Source organism: Acomys minous (assembly GCF_964271855.1).
Source record: "Acomys minous genome assembly, chromosome: 5".
Taxonomy (NCBI): Eukaryota; Metazoa; Chordata; class Mammalia; order Rodentia; family Muridae; genus Acomys; species Acomys minous.
This window is the reverse complement of record NC_140494.1, coordinates 98691227-98708791: the sequence shown is the minus strand read 5'-3', so window position 1 is coordinate 98708791 and position 17565 is coordinate 98691227. Positions and strand designations below refer to the sequence as shown.

At 39.3% G+C, this 17565-nt stretch overlaps 1 protein-coding gene across 1 annotated transcript in view; it reads right to left on the bottom strand.

Annotated features, from left to right (window-relative positions):
• The window catches only part of LOC311598279 (olfactory receptor 8B8), a gene marked incomplete at both ends in the record, with an annotated part of 77069 nt that extends 70829 nt beyond the window's left edge, over window positions 1–6240 (bottom strand). The window contains one exon of the mRNA XM_084783310.1: window positions 6198–6240. Within this exon, the coding sequence (XP_084639436.1) occupies window positions 6198–6240 (43 nt within the window). The remainder of the gene's footprint in view (window positions 1–6197) is intronic.
• Window positions 6241–17565: the final 11325 nt, after the last annotated feature.

Here is a 17565-nt window from a genome sequence, read left to right as displayed (position 1 = left end):
AGAATGTTGTAAATAGATGCAAAATAAATTTAATTTTAGATACAGTGGTATAGAATTCAAATGTATGTTTAATCTTAATTTATATATATTTAATATATATTTAAATATATATTAAATATATATATATTTCTACTCTAATATGAGGTATTGTACCCATATAACACAATTATAATACAAAGTTTTTTCAATACTTTGAAAGTTTTATTGCATGCTATTTAGGATAAATAAGTTATACAAGTTAGTTGTTAGTTGATCAAATCATGGTCAGGTCAATTGCTAGTCTACTTTTATCTCAAGTGTCATGACCCCTCCAGTGGAGTCTATGTGACAAACGCGACACGGCCTGAGGCTATGACCCCTACCCAGGGGAGAGCCTCCTGGAATGGGGCTGATGTTTCTTCCAGGAGAAATTGGTTGCACTTCTTCCTTTCTCTCTTTGTGATTCTGTTCCTATTCTTCTAACTTAACTCTACTTCACTCCCGAATCGGGACTTTTCAGTCGTGACCACGATGCTATGAGACGACCCTAACTCCGGGCTGCAGCCAGGGGCTGTTAAGGGCTGGAATAGTTCTGCTTCACTTCCACTTATTAAAGGAGACATGACTGAAAATTAATTATTAGTTAATAATTTGTGCTATGGATTACAAAGAAATAAAGTGTTTCAAAAGAAAGCTCCAGATAGTGGCGCTCAGGTATTAGAAAAGAGAGTGAAAAGAAAAAGCTGTCTTGGCACACAGGTGTTAGGCATAAGTTCTGTTTATGGGAGAACGTTGACCCTGGACAAAGGGAGCACATGCATATTGATACCAAGCCAATAACTTAGAAGCGATGATGTCTTTGCTGTGTGTTCTGTACCCTGTATTATTTCATTTAAAGTTACAATTCAAAATATGAAAACACTATTATTTGCATTCTGTACCTGTACTGTGTAGGCTTGATTGCTCACTGACTTCCTCGAATCTACTCCGTGGGCACTGTAACCACCACAAACCCCCTCTGTTTTTGAAGTGTATGTATAAAAATTTAGATTGCCTGCCTGAAAAATACACTCAGAGATGCAAACTCAATTCTGGGTCGCTCTGTTTGTCACTTCACCTTATCTCTGTCCAACAACGCTTCGAGAGCTCTCACTCCCAAGGACATATCCCCAACTGAGCCAGTCCATGGCAACAGGAATATACATCTTAGATATGGCAGATAGATATGATTCTATAGAAAAATGAGGTAGAATAGTTAGATCAGGTCTTCAAAAAACCTCAGAGACAGTGTTTTATAGCAATCCTTCCATCTTTCAGCTCTTACATTCTTTCTTGTCTCCCTTCTCCAGTGTTCCATAGGCTAAGGAGGGAGAGCATGGGTTAGGAGCCTCAACTGGTATTTATTCTCAGGATTGACCAATTTTGATTTTCTTCTAGAGCAGGCAGCTTTTTCTGGGGGACTTGGTCTTATCCAGATAACTGAAAGGCACATTTGGTTTGACTCTTTGATGAATGGGAAACAGGATGTCTCTATTCATTATCAGAAAGCATCCTACTAGATAGTGATATTTCAAGGATTATGGTTCCTGGGACTAGCATTAAGGTAGTCATCTATTAATGGCCTTCTAGGTCATTCAAGATGTTATATCTCTTCCCAGGGACAGAGATACAACTCAAGTTCCATCTTCATATGAGTTATGTTGAGGTTCAGGAATTTATTTTTATATTTTGTATCCCTGGTTACACATAGTTGTACATGGATACATGTAAATATGCCTTATTGAGGTACAACTGAAATTCAAGTAAATGAACACAGTTTATGTGACCAGTAAAGAAATTTTAACAAAGTATGTATCCATGTAATCAATATGTGGTATTTCATTTTCCTAAAAACATTATGTATTATAACTAGTTTCCCCTTCTCCCGTCATGTGACTCTACTTCTGGGGGACATGAGCAAATGTCTATTCTTTTCAGATAGGGAACCAAAGGCAGAACAAAGTAAGGATACTACCAAATTATATTTGGTGAATCAATGAGTTTATTGGGGTTACTGACAGTAGTACGGATGAAGCATACCAGGAGCAGGAATCCCTCACATCCACCTGCATCACCAAGAAACCCCAGAATGAGTGACACCTCTTGAGAACTGGGAATCTACAGCTCACAGTACAATTCCCAGGCACCTCTACAGATTAGAGACTGTCTCTTACAGGTAGCACAGTTGATCTGAACCTCTTCCAAGCAGCTCAGCTAGTCTCCCCTTCTTCCTGGTGGCCATTCTATCTCTGTCCCCTCTAGGCAGATCAGCTTGTGTGGGAGTGTCTCTCCGGGATGCTAGCTGCTTATAAACACAGGAGAGGAAAGGGTTCTGAAAACTTAAGTCAATTTTAGGGACTTCATAAGAAACTGAGTTCTCAACTTCCTGATCTTTTTGTTTTAATTCATTCATTCATATGGCATCTCAACTGTTATCCTATCCCTTGTATCTTCCCATTCCTCCCTCCCTCCCGCTTACCCCGTACTCCCTTCCCCTATGACTGTGATGGGGGGGGGGGGGGAATCTCCTCCCCCTCTATATGCTCATAGGGTATCAGTTCTCTTCTTGGTAGTCTGCTATCCTTCCTCTGAGTGCCACCAGGTCTCCCCATCAACTTCCTGATCTTAAAGAGCTTCCCTACAGATGGAACATTTTACCTCCCCTAAGAGCATTCTGTCTCTTAGGGAGCTCCAAGCTGGCAGCTTTTTAGAGAAAAGGAAGTTGCAAAAACACACCCCACACTTAAGTGCTAAGAAACTACTGACTGACTAGATTATTTTTACCTATTTTTAAAATTACAAAATATGTTAGCCACTTTAATGTGAAGTTCCTTTCCTTCAACATAAAGTTTTGAGGTTTACTCATGCTGAGATTCTTTCCTGTATCTGTCCTTTCTCTTTGCTAAATAGTACACAAGTTTTTACACTTTAGTCAGCTATAAATGAGAGGCCTCATGCACTAACTAGTAGTTGGTATTGTCAATGTCTTTAATTTGTCCAATTTTATATGATGTCTAAAGGCAGGGTGATATTATCTGAATTTCCTTTATCATTTATAATATCAATAATATCATTCATATTCATATCTTTATTCTGATTACACGTTCTTTATTGGGTCATTATGTCTTCTAAATAATGAGTCTGGACATAAGTACAGACACATCAGGTACCACTGTCATTTTCTTTCCTTCTTTCTTCACTTGCCTTTGTTTTGGTTTGGATTGGCTTGGTTATTGTTGTTATTGTTGTTGTCCAAAACCCAAGCCATACAAATATAAATAAGCAGCTACTTCTGCTGCCTTAGATTCTAAATAAGGAAGCCTACGAGCTATACTGAGAGAAGGTGTGCCATGTGCAAATTAAGGTTTCTGCGTCTCTTGGCGCCTGAGCTGCCCATCACACTTTCCAATGACCGTTCATGGGTGTCGCAACACCTCTTCCTGTGACCATAGCCAGGGGATAAGCATCATTTCTCCCTCCTGACTCTAGAAGATAGATGAAATAGGGGCATAGGAGCCTCTTCCTCAAGACACACCTATACTCTGCAGTATCACTCCAGAGCACTGTACCACTTGAAAAATCCAGGAGTCACTCTCCTTGTGTTACACTATTGGGGAGGGCACTTCATTCCCTAAATACAGGCATCTAAAGCTGAGGATAGGAGATACAGGCAGGGAAGCTGAATCTGAGCATTTGGGTAACCAGGGGCAAACAGCCAACTGCTGCCCCATGATTGTAGAAGCCTCCAGTGAGAAAACAGAGACATAGAGGACATAATCAGATGAGTAAATGACTTCCAGACTTCCCTACACTTCAGTTCTATCTCAGAGTGGCCTCAAGACCATTATGCTGTCTTGACAGCTGTTTCCTCAATATCTTTGCTAAGCAGTCCCAAGCAGTTTGGCCAACTCCTATAGAAATTCCTTGGTCACTGCAATCTGAAGAGCCTGCAGTAAAAACACAGCAGTGCAAACATTGTGTATTACACCAAACAAAGTCTATCTCGCTGAGCAAGCAGGAAGACACTGAGATCATAAGAGCCATCTATTTGTAAACTCCTGTTTTGTTATGCTGAGTGGAGAGTAACAGGAAAGAGATTGGACCAAGCCAGCTTGGACAAGACTCTATTTTGCCTGGTTTCTGACATTTAAGTTATATTTTTCCCCAAGTTTTTCCCTGTGACCAAACATTAAGAAATAGTTAAAGAAAGACTGAGAAAGAAAAAGTTGTTTCTGTTTATTAGAGTAAAACAACCAAAAGTCTATTCTTTGTTGATTTTTTTAATTGATATGTCTAATCATCTAGCATTTGAGATGATCAGTGGAAAAGAAATCTTTTCCCCATGACACTAAAAATACTAAATAAAAAGGTTAAAAGTAGAAGTATTGAACCACTAATATGATTAGTTAACCCTAAAAATTCAGTGCAAATAAATTGTCTCTTCTAAGAAGCAGATGCTTGATGTTTCTTGATAAATAAATGCATACCATCCCCAAATTACTCCATGCTCCCTTAAACTACCCAGAACCTTACTAGGTTATCCTGAGCCAGAGATTAACAACCTAAATTCACCCCATGGCCTTAATCTTAATTCAATGAGAACCACATAACACAGTTTTACTTTTCCCTTTTATTCACTTGCCCAAGACCAAATTAAATAAGTTTTTTCTCTTGCCTTCTCAACAACAATAATAATATTGTTAGAAAATGTTTTTCACAAGTTAATTTGAATTATTTGGAACGAAATCAGATTTTAATGTGTTGCCAACACTGCAAAAGGAAAATTAGCAAACATGATAATATTGCAAAAAAAAACAAAGCATGAAGAAACACAAAAGTAAACTAGACCCAAACGCGTAGATTTCAGTGCATTTGTTGAGCCAGTTTTTACTCCCTGAGAAACAACATACTTCTGAGCTCCCAATAGTTGATAACTTAGACAAAATTAAATGTTTCTGAGGCCTTTTCAAGAATAAGTGGTCTTTAAAATTATAAAATATACATAAATTTTATTTTTAAAAAACCTGGAAAAACGTTAGGCAAAGCAAAGGTCAGGAAGAACAGAGTTGTGTTAAAGGTTTGAAACTCTGTTTGTTGGATGAATTCGGAATGCTAGTAGACCCATTGCCCGGTATCCATGAAGAACTAGATTCACTCCTTAATGGAGCAAATGTCTTATGCTAGAAGGGAAAATAGAACTTGACCTTGAACCCTTCGTGGCAAGATTGCGTTTTCTTATGAACACTGCTCGTTGACCAATCATACCACTGCAGCTCATGATACAGCCCTTCAAGTAAATATTCTCCTGTTCACAGTTTTCCCTAAAGCAAGTTTGACATCCTTATTTCTCAAGCTATAGATCAGAGGGTTCAACATAGGTACTACAATGGTATAGAACAAGGAAGACACTTTTCCTTGGTCAAGGGACAAAAGGGAAGGTGGTTGGAGGTACATGAAAGCCCCAGACCCAAAGAAAAGACAAACCACAATCAGGTGGGAGCTGCAGGTGCTGAAGGCCTTGGACCTGCCCTCTGTGGAGTGCATGTGAAGAATGCTAGAGAGGATGAGGGCATAAGAAATAAAGATGGTGACAATGGGCACACCGATATCAAAGCTCACAAAAATCAAGACGACTAGCTCATTCACATAGGTGCTGGTACAAGAGTGTTCCAGAAGAGGAAGGATGTCACACATGTAGTGGTTAACAAGGTTGTCAGCACAGAAGGTCAGTCTCACCATGGATATTGTGTGGGCCAAGGCTCCAACAAAGCCCATTAAATATACACCAAGCAATAGGAGTAAACACATCTGGGGAGACATGGTGACTGTGTACAACAGAGGGTTGCAGATGGCAACATAATGGTCATATGCCATGGCTGACAGAATGAAGGATTCAGAGATAACAAAGAAACAGAAGAAAAACAGTTGTGTCATGCACCCTGGATGGGAGATGATGTTCTTCTTTGAGATAAAACTCGTCAGCATTTTTGGGATGATGGTGGAGGAATAACAGAAATCTATTACAGAAAGATTGAAGAGGAAGAAGTACATGGGTGTATGCAAGTGAGAGTTCAGCCCTATCAAGGTGATCAAGCCCAGGTTCCCCACCACAGTGACCATATAGAAACCTAGAAACAGGAAGAAGAGGGGCATGCAGAGTCCTGGCTGGTCTGTCAGGCCTTCAAGGATGAACTCTGTCACAGAGGAATTCTTGGCAGTCATTCTTCTCAAGAGGGGCACCTGTGGGACAGAAAGAGGACCAGTGGAGACAAAGAAATATCACCACCATCCTCACAAGGCTAAGTATCTTCCTGATAATGGAATCAAAAGAAGGTTTGAACTGTGGTAGGATGGTTTAAACTATTTACAGTGGACAGTAGTGAGCTACTAAGTGGCTCTAATTTCCAGAGCACACTAAATGCTATATTTAACCTCCAGAATGAGATAGAATCTTTTAGACTCTAAGGTCAGTCCTTATCGCATGCCTTCCCTTCTCCAGCCTTTACAGAAGTTGCTGAAACCTGAGCATTTTCTCTGCAGTCAATCCTAACACAGAGACAACATCATGGCTCTGAACACTATAGAGGAAGAGGTTGAAGTCATGTTTCCTACCTGCTCTTTACTGCACATAGGTATATCAATAATGTTCTAAGCTAACACTAACATAGGGGTTACTGTGAGAGGCTCTAAGAATATGGGACTATACAGCAATCCTACTTTACAAATGAGACACAGGATATTGAAAGTCAAATATCCTCCAGACTTCAGACAGAAGGGGGACTTCAGCATTCCCACTGAGTTTGCCTTCCTAACGTGTGTTCCATGGTTGGTCAGAGTCAAACAGGCATGTACCTTTCTTTTGTTGAAGCAGGGATGTTTAGCCTACTGTGTCTCCTCTGACGTGTTCTGGGGAAGATAAAGAACTGATGAATAGAAGACAAGAGCTTGGGACTCCAGATCTTCTTCCTTCCCAAGATAAACTGTAGTTTATCTTGAAATCCTTTCTATACCATAATCCTTAACTTAGAACTGCTGTTTATCCAGTGGCCACTCCAGTTTCCACCAAGGAAGAAGCTCCTGCCCTGTGAGTAACAGATTAACAGTGTCATTCTTGTTTGCAGATCTCAATAGCCTGATTATGAAGACAGAGGCTCCCTCAGGACCATTTCCTCAGTGTTTCACTCCCCAAGGAAGGAAAAATGTTTGATTCTCCTGTAGAATTCCTTGATTGCCTTTTAGAAACAATTCCTTCTGGCAATTAACAGTTATCATTATTGGGGAAGGGAGGAACCTGTGTCCTGCAACATATCCGAATCACCGATGTCAGAAATTTGAAGATTACTAGAAATACAATAACATAATAATAAGTGGTCCAGGATACAAAAGTAAATATATATTCAATAGATACATAACAGTGTGACCTGGAATTAGAGGTAAGAACTTTAAAATAATCAATAGAATTACATTCTTAACTTACACTAAAAAAATTATTAAATAAATATCACATGTCAACAGAGTATAAGAAACAACAAAATTACCAAAGGATAATTTCAAAAACGGAACATTTTATAAGGAGTTAGGAATTCAATGAATTGAGTTAATATCAGATCTGGTAAAGTCACACAAAGTACCAGTGCAATCATAGACAGAATTACTAGAAATCATTTATACTAAATTCTATACCATTTATATTACACACACACAATAAAATACTACATAATAAAAGATCTGTAGGCATCTCCATCTCTCATCTCAAACTGTACTATAGAGGAACAGTAATGAAAACTGCATGATACTGGGATAGAAACAGACAGGTGGATCAATGAATTGCAATCAAAGACCCAGAAACAAACCCACACACTTATGGGCACTTGATTTTTGACAAAGAGGCCAATGGAAAAAAGATAGCACCTTCAACAAATGGTGCTGGTATAACTGGATGTCTACTCATAGAAAAATGGGCAATATGGGGAGTAGGGACTACTTCTGACATGGACTCGGACCTCCTAATGTTGTGCACTTCCCCCCTGGCAGGGTGGCCTTGCCAGGCCACAGAGGAAGAGGCTACAGGTAGTCCAGAGGACACTGGATAAACTGAGGTCAGGTGCCTGGTTTTATTGTAAGTTGTTATGCCATATTTGTTTGATGGTTCTGGAAGCCCTACTCTTTTCCAAGGAGCGATGAAGGTGAGATGGATTCAGGAGAAAGGGCAAGTGGGGAGAGACTTGGGGGGGAGGAGGGAGGGAACACTGCAGTCATGATATGAGAGAAGAATCAATAAAAAGGAAATTTTTCAAAATAATTGTACAGGATGTGCATATGTACATTACAAACTTATTACATTCAGGGCAGGGAGGATCACCTTCAATATTGGTTATTCCTGTGTGGAGTGATATTCATAATCCTCTCTTCTAGTTATTTGGAGATATATAATACACCATTACTATTACAGGAAGTCTACTGTATACTAACACATCATAGCTTGCTCATCCTTTCTTTCTGTTACTCGTATCCATTGACAACCTCCTTCCATTCCTTTTTCCACACTCTCCCAGCTATTATTCTACTGCTGCCATCTGTGAGATCAACATGATCAGAGGTCATGTAAGAGAAGTCATGCGGTATTTGCTCTTATAGGCCTGACTATTCCATTCGTCTTCTAAGGATAAGCTCCTAGCAATTAACATTGATGTCTCTAGTCAGGCACTCTGTCAGAATACTTGTTCTCATTACATCTTTTTCTCAGTTACATTCCTACCAGCAATATAAACGTGCTGGTTTTGCCTGGACTTTCTAATAATTTATTTATCAATTGAGACACTTGGATGCTAAAATTGACATCCTGATATTTTATTGACAGTTCTTCATTTATGCAGTTTTCTTACTTACTTTCCCTGATGCTGTGATAAGTCAACCTGACCAAAACAACCTAAGGAAATAAGAATTCCCCTGAAGGCAGGAGGTTGAGGTAGCTGGGCACACACCGCATGCACAGCTAGAAAGCAGAGGGAGATGATTGCTTGTGCTCAGCCTTCTTTCCCTTTCATTCAGTCAGGATGCCAGCCATGGAATGGTGCCACCCACAGTGGGTGGAGCTTCCCACCTCAACTCACCTAATCATTAGAATCCCTCACACCCATGATCAGAGGCTCCCCCAACCTAGAAAGTTCTCTCACAGCTCTATCATGAAGTTGGTCTCCTAGGGAGATATGTCTGCTGTCAAGTTGATAATCAACATTAACCAATACACAAGTTATGTCAGGGATGAAGTCTAGGGATCTTGATCAGGTTCGTTTGCTCTGCCAATTAACTAATTAAAGGACAGAAAAAATCTCCATGCAACAGGTAGCAAGCAGAGAAAGCTTGGACATCACATTGAAAATCAGCAGCTAAAGACAGGTGTTTATTGGGGTGAGGGAACACACACAAGTACGCAGAGAAAAAGACACTCTGTGAAATAGATGAGGCACTCAGAAACACACACACCTAAAATATTAAGGGAAAAAAACACTTTTCTGGAGGCCTGGGGCCTAGGGTCTTAATGTCTCTAAAGAGTTTCCCTCCCTAATTTGGGTTTGTTCAGTTTGAAGAAAGCTAGGAATGTTGATTGGCTGCCATTGTTGGGTAACATGTCCTGCTCTGTCCTGATCTTGTTGAGACACAACCCATTGGCATGTGGCCTGCTGGTGGGAGACAAAAGCCCACAAGATATTTTGTTGTTGTTGTTGTTGATGATGATGATGATTTCTATTGAAAATAGATTGTTATCTCATACAATATATCCTAATTATGTTTGGTTTTACCCTAGGCCTCTGGGCTATCCAGTCTTTGGTCTTTCATTATCTAAGCTGTGTCAGGTTCCTTCTTGTGGAGTGGGTCATAAGCAAAAGCTGGTATTAGTTGTCTACTCCCATAAGCCCTGTGCCACCATTGCTGTAGCATACTTTGCAGTCAGGACAGATTGTAGGTCAGAGGTTTTGTGCTGGGTTGGTTCCACACTTTTCTTTTGGTAGCCTGCAGAATACCTTCCTGTACAAAGAGACTAGAACATGAGGATGAAGGCTCCATGTCGACATCAGCTTTCCTTGTCCATGTTCAATGAATTCTGTGGATGCTACCCTTGGCAATGGGACCCTGCTGTCAGTTTATAGAGAGCAATATTTTGTCTTAGCATCAGCCTGGGTTGTTTTTGGATGTCCATAGGACATATTGGCCAAAAATCTGTTGAATGTAACCCAGAATTGTCATTGGAAACCTTGTCTACAGGAGATGGCCAGTTAAGACTTTTCATCACCACTACAAGGAGTCCTCATGAGGATCACCTTCATTGATTCAAGGAAGTTTCCACCGCACTAAATTTCCATGCCATTCCCCTAGTTCCAGGTGTCTCTCCTCGCACACTCTATCTCTCCATCGCATCTTAATCCACCCCATCCCTCACAGCCTAATCTTTTCCACTCCCATCCCCACCTGTCCCAGTCCAATTATAAAATCTCTTCTATTTCCCATTCTCAGGACTCCCTTGAGCCCTTCTTGTTGCTTGGCACCCCTCCTCTTTGCCTACTTTCTCCCAAACTACAGAATGTAGTCTGCTTATCATTTACTTAATGGCTAATATCCACTTATAAATGAATAATACCATATTGTCTTTCTAGTCTTGGTTACCTCACCCAATATAACTTTTTAATATTTCTATCCATTTGCCGGCAAATTTAATAATGCCATTTTTTCTAACAGCTGTGTAATACACAATATTGTAAATGAATGACATTTTCTTTATCCATTCTTCTGTTGAGGGACATCTAAGTTGTTTCCAGTTTCTGTTTACTACAATAAAAGTCATAATAAACAAGTTGGGTAAGGGTCTTTGTGCTACGGTGCAGTATCCTTTGGGTATGTACCCAAAATGGTATAGCTGGGTCATAACATAGACTGATTAACAATTTTCTGAAGAATCTCCATAGTGATTTCCATAGTAGTTGTACAAGTTTTCAGAGCCATATAATGAAAAAAAAGATCAATTCTTACAAGTTGGCACATGTACAGATGAATGCACATACACACAGAGCTGTTGAATACATGAATGGAAAATTAATGCAGTTTAATACATGGGAGTCCTGCATAGATACTGCCTTTACATGACATTTGAAATTTCATCAAAACTCTTGAGTTTGAGTTTTAAACAAGGTGAAAAGGGGCATCCAATGTGACTAGCACCATTTGTTGAAGATGCTGCTTTTTTTTTCCAGTGTGTATTTCTGGCTTCTTTATCAAAAAATCAGGTGTCCATAGGTGTATGTGTATTTGTGTCTGGATCTTTGATTGAATTCCATTGACAAACATGTTTGCTTTTATGCCAATACCATGTAGTTTTTATTATATAGCTCTGTAGCACAGCTGGAAACCTGTGTTGGTAATACCTCCAAAAGTTGTTTTATTCTTCAGGGTTGTTTTAGCTACCCTGGAGGTTGGTTGGTTGGTTTGTTTGTTTGTTTGTTTGTTTTTCCATATGAAGTTGAGTATTGTTCTTCCAAGGTCTATAAAAAATTATATTGGATTTTTGATGGGGATTTCATTGAATCTGTAGATTGTTTTTGGTAGGATGGTCATTTTTACTACAATTATCCTACCAATCCATTAGTATTTCAATCTTTCCATATTTTGATATCTTCTCCAATTTCTTTTTATCATACAAGTCTTCTATTTGCTTTGTGAGAGTTTCCCTAAGATATTTTATATTATTTGAAGCTATTATGAAAAGTATTATATCCATGATTTCTTGCTCAGACCATTTGTTCTTTTATATAGGGGGTTATATTTTTTCCAGCCACTTTGCTGAAAGTGTGTGTCAGCTGCAGGAGTTCCCTGGTGGAATTTTAGGGTCATTTATGTATACTATCATGACATCCAATAATAATGATATTTTGACTTCTGCTTTTCCAATTTGTATTCACTTGATCTCCTTCAGTTGTCTTATTACTCTAGCTAAAACTTCAAGAACTATATTGAATAAATATTAAGAGAGTGGGCAACCTTGTCTTATTCCTGATTTTAGTGGATTTGCTTTGAGTTTCTCTCCATTGAAGGTGATAGTCACTATCAGCTTGCTGTAAATTGCCTTCATCATGTTTAAATATGTGCCTTATATGCTTAAGCTCTTCAGAACTTTTATCATGAAGGAGTGTTGGATTCTGTCAAAGGCCTTTTCTGCATATAATGAGAGGATCATTTTTTTTCTTCGTTCAGTTTATTTTCATGATGGATTATATTGATTGATTTACATTTATTGAACTATCCTTGCATTTCTGAGGGGAAGCCTATTTGCTCATAATGGATGATATTTTTGATGTGTTCTTGGATATGGATTGCAAGTATTTTACTGATTATTTTTGCCTCTGTGTTCATAAAGGAAATTGGCCTGTAATTCTCTATCTTTGTTGAGTCTTTATGTGGTTTGTATATCAGGGTAACTTTGGGCAGCGGGGTGAACAGGCTTTGGGGGCATGGGTGAACCAACACTGAGGGCATGAGATCAGGAGACCTGACTCTGATTCTTGCTGATGAGAGCATCAGTGGCTTAGCCAAAGCAGTACTGGAGAGATGCCCTGAGGACATAAATAAGGGAAAAATGGTGGGCTGACCAGCTCTGCAACGGCCCAGACCCAGATCCGGGACTCTGAAATAGCCCACTCCAAAATCTATATGATCTGCTAGCAATTGGGACACATCAAAGGGCCAGTTCTACTGTTCCAACCCTGAAGAATCTCCATGACACAGGGCAACAACAGAAAAAATTGGAAGGAGTCCTGATGAGGATCTAATAGTGATGTTGTCACAGAAGCCAGACATTTTGAACCAGAACAATGACTTGTTACAATTAACATTTACCTCTTTTTGCTTCTGTGTGAACTCACTCATTATGACAATTTCTAGTTCAATCCATTTGTCCACAAATTTTGGAAATTCCTTGTTTTTAATAGCTGAGTAGTATTCCATAGTGTAAATGTACCACAGTTTCTTTATCCATTCTTCTATAGAGGGACACGTAAGTTGTTTCCAAGTTCTGGCTATTATGAATAAGGCAGCTATGAACATGGTTGAGCATATGTCCCTGTTGTGTAGTAGTACATCCTCTGGGTATATTCCAAGGAGTGGAATAGCTGGGTCTTGAGGAAGCCCTATTCCCATTTTTCTGAGAAAGCACCAGATAGCTTTCCAAAGTGGTTGTACTAGTTTGCATTCCCACCAGCAATGCAGGAGTGTTCCTCTTTCTCCACACCCTCGCCAGCATGAGGTGTCAGTTGAGTTATTGATCTTAGCCATTCTGATGGGTGTAAGATGGAATCTCAGTGTCGTTTTGATTTGCATTTCTCTGATGACTAAGGAGGTCGAGCATTTCTTTAAGTGTTTCTCAGCCATTTGATATTCCTCTGTTGAGAATTCTCTGTTTAGCTCTGCGCCCCATTTCTCTATTGGGTTATTTGGTTTGGTGGTGTTTAATTTCTTAAGTTCTTTATATATTTTGGATATTAGACCTTTGTCAGATGAAGAGTCGGTGAAGATCTTTTCCCAGTCTGTAGGCTGTCGCTTTGTTCTCTTGACAGTGTCACCTGCCTTACAGAAGCTTCTCAGCCTCATGAGGTCCCATTTATTAATTGTTGATGTTAAGGCCTGGGCTGTTGGTGTTCTGTTCAGGAAGTTGTCTCCTGTGCCTATGAGTTCCAGACTCTTCCCCACTTTTTCCTCTAATTGGGTTAATGTCTGTGGTTTTAGGTTGAGGTCTTTAATCCACTTGGACTTGAGTTTTGTGCATGGTGACAAATATGGGTCTAATTTCATTTTTCTACATGTAGACATCCAGTTAGACCAGCACCATTTGTTGAAGATGCTGTCGTTTTTCCATTGAATGGATTTGGCTTCTTTGTCAAAAATCAGGTGAGCAAATGTGTGTGGATTCATCTCTGGGTCTTCAGTTCGATTCCATTGATCCACTAGCCTATTGCTGTGCCAGTACCATGCTGTTTTAATTACTGTTGCTCTATAGTACCACTTGAGATCAGGTATGGAGATTCCTCCAGCGGATCTTTTATTGTATAGGATTGATTTTGCTATTCTGGGCTTTTTGTTTCTCCATATGAAGTTGAGAATTGTTCTTTCAATATCTTCAAAATATTTAGTAGGTATTCTGATAGGGATTGCATTGAATCTGTAAATTGCTTTTGGTAAGATGGCCATTTTTACTATGTTGATTCTTCCAATCCACGAACAAGGTAGATCCCGCCATCTTCTGATGTCATTTTCAATCTCTTTCTTCAGAGGTTTAAAGTTTTTTTCAAATAAATACTTCACTTGCTTGGTTAGGGTTATTCCTAGATATTTTATATTGCTTGTGGCTATCGTGAAGGGAGTAATTTTTCTAATTTCTTCCTCTGCCTGTTTGTCATTTGTATATAGGAAAGCTACTGACTTTTTTGAGTTTATTTTATATCGAGACACTAGTCCAAGGTGTACGTCCCCATGAAAAACTGTACCTACCAGAATAGTGGGTAAGAGGGGAGGACATCCTATTGAAACTTTAGGTGTGAGAAGCCTGGGAGAAAGAGGAAATGGAAGGATCCAGTGGGTCCCGGAAAACTACAGGCGAGTCTGGGCCCTGGGGCCCTCCGCAAACTGTGGCAACAGCCAAGGAAAAAATAGGCAGTAAAAACCTTGAACCCCTACCCGGACTAGCCGATGGACATTCTCCACTGTTGAGTGGAGAAGGAGATCTAACTTTCACACAAACTCTGGTGCCCCATATTTGAACATGTCCCTTGGACGGAGATGCCTGGTGGCACTCAGAGGAAAGATAATAGGTCACCAAGGAGAGACTTGATACCGTATGAGCATATTCAGAAGGAGGAGGTCCCCCTCAGACACAGACTTAGGGGAGGGGAGGGGAGTAGGGGGGAAGTGGGAGGAAGGGAGGAATGGGAGGATACATGGGATGGGCTAACAACTGAGATGTAATATGTATAAATTAATAAAAATGTATTTTAAAAAAACAACATTTACAAGTAAAGATGTGTGGATAGAGAGATATGCTGTGTAACACACTACAGCTTTCACGATGAGATATTTTCTATACTTTTTTTTTGTTTGTGTGTGTTTTTCTTGAGGGGTTGCAAGGGCAAAGAGTGAATATGAGGTGATGAGGTGATGAGCAGAATTCTTTGTGAAATTCACAAAGAATCAATTAAAACAATTTTCTTAAAAGAATAGAAAATTCTCCATTTCTTTTGGATTTTCCAATCTGGTGGAGTACAGGTTTTTAAAGCATGTCCTTTATAATTCTCTGGGTTTTCTTGGTGTCTATTGTTATGTCTCTCTTTTTCATTTTGATTTTGTTGATCTGGATATTCTTTCTGTTTTTTAATTTGTTTGGATAGTGATTTGTCTATCTAATTGATTTTCTCAAAGAACCAACTCTGTGTCATTGATTCTTTGCATTGTTCTCTTTGTTACTATTTTATTGATTTCAGCCCCCACTTTGATTATATCTTGTCACCCACTCCTCTTAGGTGTGATTTCTTCCTTTTGTTCTAGATCTTATGTTGGTAGTATCTTAAGTTGCTAGTATAAGAGCTCTCCATTTTTTTATGAAGACACTTAGTGCTATGAACTTTCCTCTTAGCTCTGCTTTCATGGTGTCTGTATATGTATTTGCTCTTTTCCCCTGCTTTTTTTTTTTTTTTTTTTTTTTTTTTTTTTTTTTGAGACAGCGTCTCTCTAGCCTTGGCTGTTCTGGACTCACTTTGTAGACCAGGCTGGCCTTGAATTCACAGTGATCTGCCTGTCTCTGCCTCCTGAGTGCTGGGACTAAAGGCATGCGCCACCACGCCCGGCTTCCTTTGCAATTTTTAATATTCCTTCTTTGTTCTGTATGTTGGTGTTTTGATTATTATGTGGCAAGGAGATTTTCTTTTCAGGCCCTATATATTTGGTGTTCTATACATTTCTTTTACATTTATAGGCAGTTATCTGAAAAGCAAGGTCGCTGAGTCACCCGGTTTCTGAGAAATGCTGGGGGTGAGGTTTCTGTTGCCCCAAGGCCATCTGCAGTGTCTCACCAAGGATACCCATTCCAGTGTATTAACAGCTGCACCACCATCTGGGGGCTCAGCTTTGTAACCTAACAAGACCGACATAAGCCAAGCTCCTAGAAACATCTTTATACAAGTCTTTGTGACTAGTGCCTCCATTCAGTTTTGATAAATACTTAGGAGCAAACCGTTATTCAACACAGACCACCTAGATTTAATTGAACAAAAATCTTCCATAGCATTTGTTGAAGTGGTTTTCCCATTTGACAACCCCATTAGTAATAAACAAGGGCCACATGAACTCCTCAGTACTTGGTGTTATCAATGTCTTTAAGTGATCCAGTTCTGCTCGGTACATAATGGTATGGTGATGCTAGCTACATTTCTCCTACCATTAATAGTATCAGTACTGTTTTCATATTCCTAGTAGCCATTTACTTATCTTCTTACTTGTTCCTTCATTGCTTATTTGAGGTTGTGTTTCCTAAGCCAAGTCTGGGTATCTCTCCTCTCAGATGTGTATTTTCTCAAACTCAATCACTTTACTCTTTCTTAGTATAGCAGTACACATGAAGAAACAGAGTCCAAACTTTTAACAGTTATTCTTACTATTCATCTTACATATTCAAAGTATGTTCACCTAATATACTTTGATCATTTCCTAACCCTTCCCACCACTCCTGTCAGACACTCCCCCACATCCACACCTCCCCAGAAGCCCAACTCAGATTGTGATTACTGTTGTTTTGTTCTAAACTTCCTGAGAATTTTAAACCCCCTTTGAGTTAGAAACACTGAGGTTGTTGTTAAAGAGGTGTTTTCCTTAAATGTCTCCTAGAAATAATGTCAGATTTGCATTAATGTTTGAAGTTTTTGTTTCAGCAATTTTTATTTAACTTTAACATTGAACTGTCACATTCATTTTTGAGGCATTTCAAATGAGGGGAGGAGAACAGAAGAGGAGAGCAACTTCAAATACCCCGTGCCAGGGGAGAGAACGCAGTCATGCTCTCAGACTCTCTCAGGCCTGGCTGCAGGTGTTCTGCCTCAAAGGCTATGTCTGGATTTGAACCCTTCCCTCCCCCAAACAAACAGACAAGCTTACACTTGAAGGTGTTCACAATTATACCTAGGTCATGACTACAGCTGCACGGTGTCTCCCTATTGCTGGTGTCCCTACAATTAGACCATGGAATTGTCCCCTGATGAATTCATTTTATCCAACAGAGCCTCAGTACCACAAGGTACTCTAAATGTAAATTTCTATTCATGAAGATTACAAATTTTGGGTCATGGTTGGGTAAGGTGGACAAAATTTATGGTCTGGACACTAGCACCATGAATATCTTTTAAAATAGTACTTTCATTTTATTAATAAACAAGCTCTATAGAGAAAATAATATAATTTCAATATATATGTAATAATCCTTTGCAACTTTAAAAATAACTTTTATTCTGAACTGGA